The 10,797-nt window shown below is 35.5% G+C and overlaps 1 protein-coding gene across 1 annotated transcript; it reads left to right on the top strand.

Annotated features, from left to right (window-relative positions):
* Nucleotides 1-1,016: 1,016 nt before the first annotated feature.
* LOC105420194 (uncharacterized) lies at nucleotides 1,017-8,920 on the top strand. Its single transcript, XM_088856240.1, has 5 exons — nucleotides 1,017-1,171; nucleotides 3,215-3,353; nucleotides 4,256-4,479; nucleotides 7,608-7,865; nucleotides 8,288-8,920. The coding sequence occupies exons 1-5, from the start codon at nucleotides 1,130-1,132 to the stop codon at nucleotides 8,597-8,599; spliced, it is 975 nt and encodes a 324-aa protein (XP_088712366.1). The 5' UTR covers nucleotides 1,017-1,129; the 3' UTR covers nucleotides 8,600-8,920.
* The last annotated feature ends 1,877 nt before the right edge of the window (nucleotides 8,921-10,797 follow it).

Here is a 10,797-nt window from a genome sequence, read left to right on the forward strand (position 1 = left end):
TACTCTATTGTCACATCACAAAACATATTATAGATTTATTGGGAGCATAAAATGAAACAACAACAACAAAACTAATTAGCAAATAACAAGAACTGGGTCCCAATGTATAAAATAATTTTTCAAAAAATAAAAAACGCTCAACATAAGATCACAGTGAATTAAAAGAAAATATAAAAACCCAAATATATAAAATAGTTATCTTCTATCCACATAACTATGTTCTATACACCAATGAAAAAAAATGAAATTAATCAATTTCTCTATGCATAAAAAAAGCAATAAAATGCTTAAGCGAATTTGAATCTCGCACTGAATTCTTAGCTATATAAATCTTTAGTATCATTAAATCTCTTGCTTGCTCTTGATAAAGACGTTACGGATTTAAATAAGAAAAACAAAAAACAATTTTTCATTGGGTTACTCTTCTTCTAATTCCATGTATTATTTTAAGATACACGATTGTTTTGATTACTTTTTTTAGAAAGTTAAATTATCTTTATTTTTTCGTGCACTTTTTTAAAAGAACTCGATGATGAATTTTTTTATAAAATTTTTTGTTAAATCAATATTCTTAATTTGCTCCCACTATTAATATACGTATCTTTGAATCAAAATTCAATAATTAATTTAATAAAAAAGTAAAGTTACAGGGAATAATTTTTAAAAAATGTGTTTTTTACCAAAGATATTACATAGATTCTATTAAAAAGTGATTTTTTAAGATATTTTGAAAAACTCAAAATTCTTAAGTAATTTTAAAAAAAGAATATTATACGAAGAGAATATTATACGAAGAGGTTAGAACGTATTAATCGTGATGAATGTAAAATTGGGGGCTGCATCTATTCCATTGATCAAGCTTTATAACACATCCAAACAATCAAATTTAACATCGTTATCAATAATTGTGACTTCATTGTACATTAGGTAAATGCTCTCTTATAAAAAAAAATCTTCAAAGATTTCAAAAAAATAAAATTTTTTATAAAACGGGGTTGTATACACGTCATTTATACAAGGTGATCACAGTTCCTTACAGCAAACTTGGTAGCTTAGGTCTAAGCCTGATTTGTTTCTCTAGACCAAAAGTGTCCATCTTTCACTGAAGCTTCTGAAAGCATTTGCCACCATGGTTAAAGCTATTAGAATCTATGAGACTGGAGGGCCAGAGGCAAGCATTTTTTCTTTAACTTGTACTGTTTTATTTGTGTTATTCAATCTGCAAATACTTTTCTCGGCACCAATTTATGCTTCTCTCTGAGGAATTGTTGGTTCTCTTGTAGCTTCTTTACATGTTTTCATATTGTTTGATTGGAAGTAGTTTATAGTCTTTAGACTGATCTGTTTTGGCAGTATTTTAGACTGATCTTCTGTGTTTCAGGTTGATGGTTTACTGTAGTTTTCATTGCTATTGGAAAATGGGTTTTCTTCTCTCTACGTGAATTTTCGTTTATTTGACTCGTTTTACAATTATTTGCTGAATTTACTTTTTTGGGTTTTGTTTTTTTTCTTTCTACGAATTGATTATTCTAGTGTTTATGGCCCCCTTTTTTTTTTCCATTTTATATTCAGTAATCCTATTTATATAGGTAGTGATTGTTTCCATGGTAATTTTGGCTCTTTTTAATATTCTTTTTATCCTTAATTGCTTTACCTTTGCTTATTCAATAAAGTGTATTTTTTCTAGTTTCTCTAGTCGCTTGGATCTTAGTTTCTCTTGAAAAACTTTCAGATTGCCTTTTTATATTATTTATTTCAACACCTCCACCCCCCCCTCTCTCTCTCTCTCTCTCTCCGCTTTGTTTTTGAAGACTTTAACACTGGCCAGTGTAGTCGTTAGAGAAACACCCTGCAAATCCATCGCATGCTTAATAAATGTCAAGAACATCATTTTATCTTGCTTTTCCCAGATATTAAGCTTAATCCCTCGTATGCTTAACAAATGTCAAGAACATCATTTGTTTAACTGTTCAAGACTTTATTGTTAAAATTCCTCAAGCACCGTAGAGCAACATGGTGCCATAGGTCACCATGTAACCACGATACTTCAAACACTCGATTGAACAATATGGTGCTCCAAGTGCCTTTCAATGCTGCGTTGTCCACTTGGATCCCTGTATCCTGACTTGATGGAGCACCATAGTGCCTCGATCACTTATTAATTACTCCGAATATTCATTTGTTTAGCGGATATTTATTTCCCACAATTTGGCCTCAATTACAATGAAGTAGTGAGCTTCTTTGTTTAGGTTTCCCACTTTCCTCAGAGTAATTCAAACATCTAGTGGCCGACACAGCATTGAATGTCTTGGTTGTGTCATATATAGAACAAGGGACTACCATATCAGCTTGCTTAATTTCTTTATATGTCAATGCACTCTTTTTGCTTAGTTGTAACAACCCCTCCTACCAGCAAGGTTTCTTGATCTTGTCGTCCTTGTTTTTTCCTATTTCTTGATCTTCTTCTAACTAAGTTTTTGTTCTTTTGCTATTTTACATTGATGGGTGCTTTTTTACAATTTTTTAGATTCTTTTTAACGCTAGTACAATGTTATTTTAGCAGAAACTCTTTAACATGTCATTAAACACATAATGGTGGTACAAAGCTGTCCATAATGTGGATAATTGGTGTGCCTCATCAGTACATCAGATTGTTATTCGGTTATTTGAACAGTTGATCTGGGTTTAATTTGTTTAGGTAGGAATTATGAATTATAGAATGCATCTTTGTTTCCAGAAAGTTGTTGATATAACAAGAAATCCATCTGCACTATAGTATAGTTATGCTATTTTACTTTAACGAATGATACCATACAATTCCTCATCTCCTTTTTCTGATTTTTACATATGTTTGTGAAGTACAGGATGTAGGTAGGAATTAGGACACCCATTTTCAAGCAGGTGTGCATCATAGAGTTAAATGACTGGTCAACTACAAGCAAGAATATCATGTTGGATTAGATGAATGATACTTAATGTTATATTTATATTTTCGTTTTCTTTCACCTTTTCGTTTCTGACCAAATGAAGCTCTGGTTGATGACAGAAGCCTTGTTTCCAACAAGGAGTTTATTTGTTTAGAGTTCAACCTCAATTTCTGCTCTCTGTCTGCCTTGAATCAATTTTTGCAATCTTATTTTTTATTTTACCTCTAAAATGCCAAATCTACTGAGAAAGAACTAGTTCAAAGTTAAGTTTGGTCATATGATCGCAGGTCCTTAAATGGGAAGATGTGGAAATAGGGGAGCCTAAGGAAGGCGAGATTCGTGTTAAAAACAAAGCTATTGGTTTGAACTTCATTGACACCTATTACCGCAAAGGAATTTACAAGACAGACTTGCCTTTTGTTCCAGGTACTTCTGTAGTTCTGTTGTTAGAGTAACCCTTAAGAAAAAGGGCAAACTAATTTTTCATTCGGATTGATAATGTCAATCATTTTGTATATTGTAGAACTGTTTGCTGACTTTTTAGGTTTTTTTTATTTCCCCCCCCCCTTAATACTGCTGATTCTCGGTCAAATCTTCTTATGCTGCCCAAGTTTAAAGTTTATTTTGCTCACATGGATCTGCTCAATCAATGTACTTTATCACAAAGTACATCCTTGTAAAAATGAATAATAGCATGTGTTGTGGCTTTCTCGGTTGTCTAGCAAGTTATGATAAATTCAACAGTATGCAAGAGGTGTAATTTGTTTGTTTATTTGGTTTTGGGTAGCATGCAATACTATTGTTTTGGTAAACATGGTTATGCTAACAACTTTATTACACTGATCAATTACCACTTAAAACTGCTTCCGATATATTTATAGTTCACAAAATTCTCCCTGACACACAAGGACACACATACACACGGATTGGTGCAGTGCCTCTAGATGGCATATTGTCATCCTGGTAACAATTCGAGGGTGTCGCATTACCCACCTGGTTGTGGCATACCCACTGGGACATTAAATGCTTGCAACAACTACCATAGACTATTGCCTTCTACCTCTTACTATTGACATAGAACATGTCTTGTCAAAATTGTTTGTAGCAAGTTAATGTTTTGTTGCGTCTAAAACTTTTCATCAGTTCTAAAAAACTCCACCACATAGGAGTATTGTTTCATAACCGATATATATCGTATCCTATGTTGAAGGTATCGTAGTGTTTCCCATAAAAATATGATGCATTCAGTTTTCTGAAATGCACTCTCTCTCTCTTTCTCTCTCTCTCAACCAAAACGCGTGATAGTATCTCATGGTTTTTGTTGGCAGGTGTAGAGGCAGCTGGAGTGGTAACAGCTGTGGGTCCTGGATTAACAGATTGGCAAGTAGGGGACTCGGTTGCCTGTAGTTGTCCAAGGGGTGCCTATGCTGAAGAACAAGTCCTTCCTGCAAGTATTGTGGTGCCCATTCCACCTTCTATTGATCCTATGGTTGCAGCTGCTGTTACGACCAAGGGTATGACCGCTCAGGTCCTTGTTCAGCGTTGCTTTAAGGTTAGTTTCAACATCTATATCACTCTGGGAAAGTTTATTATGATATGTATGATTATAATAAGGGTGAGGTCTGTATGCTTATACTATACAACTAAGGCACCCCTCTGAATTTTGCCAGAAGATGTAGTTCCATTGCGGAAACTTTACGATAGCTTGAAAATCCATGTTCAATCCTAATTATGAATTTAAAATTCTAAAAACGCTACAGATTGAGCAAATCTATAAACACTTGAAAATCTTGAAAATAGGCAGTTTAGGTAACTTGTCACAAGGTGCACTATTTTTAGGACTAGACATTCTTTTTTTTCTTTCGAGATGATTAATTGGAAGGTTTTTCAACTTCAGAACACACTTTTTTCTGGGATTTTGAGCCGCACCTTACTTCTATAGTATAAGTTGCGACCTTATATAAACTTTCTTCTTATAATAATAGTATATTCATGAGGGAGATCGAGCTGTATAATTGGATTATTGACATGTTTGGTGGTACCAAGTCTCCCTCAGTCAGCATCCAAACTATTGATGGGATGGTGATGACCCTTCGACTGACCATGACCATATGGATCATTGTAGGATTCGAACTTGGGATGTAATGTTGCAATCTTCAACACCTTAACCAAAAAATCCGCAGCCTGAATCTTAAATCACAGCATGTATTCCAATACGGATGCTTTAGATGGGGAAGATGTACTATAATCCAATGGGCTATGTTACATGGTACTCCAAGGCTATATCTAAATCTGTTCCTTGTGATAAATAGTTGGAGATTAATTGGAGTGGGCCCACATGGATTTTTGCCTTGCTATGGCTGATCTCCAACTCTCATCAACAAGATTGGATGATGGACTGCTCATGTACTTTCCCATTTATATATGCTTATAATTTGTCTTTCAAATTTGGGAAATTTATGGAGAACTGGGAAACGTTCGTAGTATTATGGGATGCTCCATATTTTACCCAAATGTATGTGGAAGTCCTACTTTGTCGCTATTTTTATTTTTTTTTCAGTTTTGCCCCAGGTCGATGTTGTATATGTTGGACTGATTTTTTATGTTATTTTTTTTATTTTTTTGAATTGTACGCCTATCCCATAGCCTGGGAATGAATTTGGGGTCGATTCGATGTATCAAACATTAGACTGCCTTAAAGTTGGGCTATTCAATGACCCAAGCATCGGACAACCCCATTGTACACCTCTTCCCTTGTTTTGAGTCAGTTCAATGTTTCAAACGTTGGACCACAACATTGTTCTTTTTATTCCTTTTAGTAGCAATCTGATGTTTGAAACATTGGACTGCCTTTTTTTTTTCTTAGTTAAAGAAGTCAGTCCGATGCTTCAAAAATTGGACTGGCAGTTTCCTTGGGTTTACATGCAATAGTTTTTTATGAGGGCGGTTTATGTGCATGGCCATGGATGGATTGATGAGTGTGGCAGGCAGCAAGGATGCCCACATCATGCATGATGACGTGACCCACATCTTCTTCTTGTCCTTGTCTTTTATTTGGGTTCCTCCCACTTTCTTAGTCCAAAGTTTAGATCTCTCTCTCTCTCTCTCTCTCTCTCTCTCTCTCTCTCTCAGCATTAAAACTCCCTCTCAAGCCTTGAGATGAACTCTCTCTCAAAAAAGGTAGGAAAAAGCTGGTCTAATGTTTGAAATATCTGACTAGCTACTTAAAAAAAAAGAAAAAAACAGGCAAGAGTACCAAAGGAATAATAAGAACAATATTCCAGTCCGATGTTTGAAACATTGGACCGACCCAAAACGGGGGAAGAGAGCAAAAAGTCTAGGCAGTCCGATGTTTGAAACATCGACCAACCTCAAATTGACCCCCAAGTTATTGGACAGTCACATAATTAAAAAACATAGAAAAAATAAGATTAAAAGTTTGATTCGATGTTGCAAACATCGGACCAGGTGCAAAATTGAAAAAAATAGAAAAAAGGTGACAAAGTGGGACCTCTGTGTAGATTTGGGGAAATATGGAGCATCCCATAATACACTCTAAATGCTTTCCTGTTTCTCTGTAAATTTACCGTCAGATTTCCTTGGATTACTCAAAAGTTTTGCACCATAGGGGTTGTGAAGTTGCAAACATTAGGGCACGCATGTGTGTGCTTGTGTTCATGTGCACTTTCACATGCATGTATGTTTATCATTTTGTGGGATTCCATCGTGGGATATTGTGCTACAATCGTCAATGCTCTTATCAGGCAGGGTGCCAAGTGCAAAGTTTGTTCCATATCTATCATATAGCAATCATGATGAATGCTATGTGTCTCTCATGTAATGACAGTAACTTGTGTGTAACCTGTGTTTTGTATTTCATAGATAAGATACTATGAAATGGTCTATAATTCTATATTATGATCATCATCCTAGCCTTGTCCCACCTATTTGGTGTCGGCTGGTCTATAATTCTATAGAGGGCACTTATATTAACATAATATAGATCATATGGCTCATTTGCCCCCAGTGATTACTGAAGGATTGTAACCCTGTGTCAGATAGGAATTGTATTTAGAGAAAAACCCCCTTTTATTCTTGAAATTTAAAGATAATCCCATATATGGCGTATATGCTTGAGTCACACTTTTTTAGGGTGAATATTGTATTTCAATTTATTCTTTTTTTTTCTATATATCTGATTAAGATCAAATTTGGTCATCCATATTTATCACCACAATGCATTTGCGAAAAATATTCTAAAATATGATTAAATTAAATAAAAAATATCAACATACCCTTACGAATTTCAAAGTTTTAGGGGTATGTCAGTTATTTTATTTTTTAAATATTTTTTTATATTTTTTTACCAATGTGATGGTTTGAAGAATCCATTCCCTAAATTTGAACTTAATTTGATGTATAGACAAGAACATAAAATTAAAATACACTGCATGCTCTCAAGACTTGGGCATATACATAAAATATGCAGGGGTATTTTAAAATTTTGATAGTTAAATAGCATTTTTAATAAATTTCCATTGTATTAATTGAGTACTGAGAATTTATAGACCTATAAGCAGTCAACAATGATGCACTTAATTGCAGTTTCTAGTAGATGTGGGAGGAATTCTCTCTCTCTCTCTCTCTCTCATGTTTATGTCTGTAAACACGGAATCACAGGTAGAAAAGGGACACACGGTTCTTGTCCACGCAGCAGCTGGGGGGGTTGGATCTCTATTGTGTCAGTATGCCAATGCTCTTGGTGCCACTGTTATTGGGACTGTATCGAGCGAAGAGAAGGCGGCCCAAGCCTCTGAAGATGGATGCCATTACCCCATAATCTACACAAAGGAAGACTTTGTTTCTGCAGTGAAGAAGATAACTAATGGTGAAGGAGTCCATGTGGTTTATGATGCAGTTGGAAAAGACACCTTCGAGGTAAAATTTTAGGGCTCAAGTTCACTCATCCTTGCTTAAGTGATATAGACTGGTCTTTTAAGTTCTGGCGAATATGGAATATCCAAAGTTAAAGTCAGACTCTCTCTCTCTCTCTCTCTCTCTCTCTCTTCTGTGTGTTGTGCATTCACATTTTCTGAGATCTTTTACTTATTGCATCCGATGACACCTATCCAAACAAAAAAGTGCACGCATGGCTCTGTATTAAGCAGGCCTTTTAGTGCTTGTATTGCTGTAAATGTACGTCTTCTGAGTGTTTTTTCTTTAAAGCTTGTCTTTTTCAAATTCTGTTGTGCATCCAGTTATCCACTCTACTCTCCCAGTACATAATGTAGTGAGCTCATTATATTTTTTCTCTCTCCCTCTCTCTCTCTCTCTCTCTCTCTCTCTCTCCATGCCCACAGGGTTCAATCGAGTGCTTGAAGTATCGTGGTTACATGGTGAACTATGGCCAGTCATCTGGCTTCCCTGACCCTGTCCATCTACCAACTCTTGCCAAGAAGTCTCTCTTTCTCACAAGACCGATACTCTCACACTACAACCAGACTCATGACGAGCTGCTTAAAACAGCCAGTGAGCTCTTCACAAACATTGAGTCGGGGACTCTAAAGGTGCGAATAAATCGCACTTACCCACTCTCACAGGCTGCCCAAGCTCATGCTGACCTTGAATCAAGAAAGACCTCTGGGTCTGTTGTGTTGATTCCTGATGCCTAACATATATGTAAATATATATTGTATATATTATACATAGCGAGAGAGAGAGAGAGAGAGAGAGAGAGAGAGAGAGAGAGAGGAATTGTCTTTATTATGTTTGCAAGTAATCCATGTGTGGTAGTAAGTGAACCATGGTTGCAGATTCAATTTGAGCTGAGGGGTGTGATTTCTAACTATGAACTGAGTCTGATTATGTTGGACGGATTGTCCCCTTCTGTGTGCTCTATTTGCATCAACTTTTGTAGTAAACCATGAAAGGCAACCATGCTCAAAAGTATTTTGCAATAGGAGGTAAGGGCTTGTTTTGTGCATGCTAAGAAAGTTCACAATATTGTGATTTGCTTAGATTACTGAACTTTCAGACGTAAATATTTCTCTTTTCCATTGGATATTACTTTTGGTTGCATTTCCATTTGGTAATAACTATCCGCATTGAAGTTGGTGACCCCACCTTTCCTGCGTTTATATTATAAAGGGGGGACGTATACTGTTCCCTCAGGAGCATAGTTTTACCTCTACTCCCTCAGTCAGAAGACCTACTTGGAAGGGTTTTGTCGATCAGAAATTTTGGGAACCACTTAAGAATGATGAGATGATTATTCTAAAAAAAAAAAAAAACTAAAATTTGAGTTTTTCTGGTACTTAGATCTCATGATTTAAAATTGGATGGTGTCTATCCAATCTTGAGACATTATTTTTCTCTGGTGCATATAGATGATACAATTAGGAAATTTATTTATTGGGGTTAATCCATGGGTTGAGGTGGTTGTATCTTTAAAATTTGGGGTCCTAAAATTAATTCTAGGCTACCCAAGGGAGTAATAGATATTGTACTCCAGCGGGAGTAAAATATCATCATCATCATAGTCTTATTTCAACTATTTAGGGTCAGAAACAAAATGAATATTTGTTTCCATAAGAACCAAAGTTTGGGGATTCATCTTAGCGACCAAACTAAATAGGAATTTCAAAATGCATTTTAAAGGTGCCTGGAGAAAATCACATACTGACATAGACTTCAAACTTTGGATGGTTAGTCGGTCTAGGTGTTTGGTACCTCAAATAAACTTTTTGAAGAAATTTGTCAATGTACAAAACATCAAGTTCAGATAATTCAAATTTTGGGATCTACCTAAATTATTATTAGAAAAGAAATAGAAATTCAAGTTCTTGAATACTTCTTGCATTTTTTGTCTTTCTTGGCAGTAGTTGCTAGGTTCAAGATGTTTCATCCCCAAAATTTGGGATCCTAAACATATTCTTGGGACTGGAATATGCTTCACAGGAGCAGGAAATCATTTGGGTTTTTTTAAATATTCGTTTTTTGATTTTAAAATGGAAATTTCAGGTTAAGAAATTGTGCCAAAGCAGTTCTTTGCATGAGGGAGAGTGTAAAATTTCTTGGGAGCAGCAGACTGCATGCCATAGTTGTCAAGACCAGACCCAGGCCACCAACTTATGCTTTTGCAGTCTAATTCAAGGTAAAAAGCTAGGTTTGTTCGAAAACTAGTTAAAATTCATGGTCAACTAGTTTTGGCTTGTCAAACGAGTGGCTGGTTCAACCAACTAATGGTAAAAAAAATTAATATATTTTAGATTTTAAACTATTACATCTTCTGTTATAAATAAAAAAAATAAAAAATTGGTCCAACCAATTGGCCAATAGTTGGACCAGTTTTAACTTCGACAAAACCTTCCACTAGTTTGATGACCAGTCAAATCCTAATAAGGTTGTTGCATCTCAAATTTGCCTTTGGCAACTAACTTATGTTTGAAAAGCGTCTATCACAGATGGGAAGTGCCATCTGGTATAAATTAAATTAAGGTACTCGCTGGATATTTTGGAAGCAAAGTTGATTTCGTTAGCATAGATGGGAATACTTAGTTGGGGCGGTTGACTTATTTTAGCACAGGATTGATTTAAATCAGGTTTTAAAAATCGGCAAACTGGATCACAACCGGCATATTCAAATTAGTCGAAACCAGCTGATTTGGATTGGGAATCATTGAAGCCAGTCAACTTTTGCCTAAATATTGAAAAGCGACTAGTTCTGTCTGAGAATCGGCTCATTTTATTTTCTAATAATTTTTTAATTTTTTCCTTTTCATAAAACAATATTTGATGGTTCACTTGGTCAGAGCGCTGTTTTCCACCGGTATGATCCAATTTTCTAGAGGAGCAATCCAGGTCATCAGAC

The sequence above is a fragment of the Amborella trichopoda genome, chromosome 13 (assembly GCF_054954075.1).
Source record: "Amborella trichopoda isolate Santa Cruz 75 chromosome 13, AtrichopodaSantaCruz75HAP2 v2.0, whole genome shotgun sequence".
Classification (NCBI taxonomy): domain Eukaryota; kingdom Viridiplantae; phylum Streptophyta; class Magnoliopsida; order Amborellales; family Amborellaceae; genus Amborella; species Amborella trichopoda.

Bases quoted from the DNA above. Each gene is read 5' to 3' on its own strand.
- LOC105420194 (XM_088856240.1), top strand. From the start codon at position 1,130: ATGGTTAAAGCTATTAGAATCTATGAGACTGGAGGGCCAGAG. The intron at 1,172-3,214 runs GCAAGCATTTTT...ATATGATCGCAG, and splicing joins ATGAGACTGGAGGGCCAGAG to GTCCTTAAATGGGAAGATGT. The intron at 3,354-4,255 runs GTACTTCTGTAG...TTTTGTTGGCAG, and splicing joins AGACTTGCCTTTTGTTCCAG to GTGTAGAGGCAGCTGGAGTG.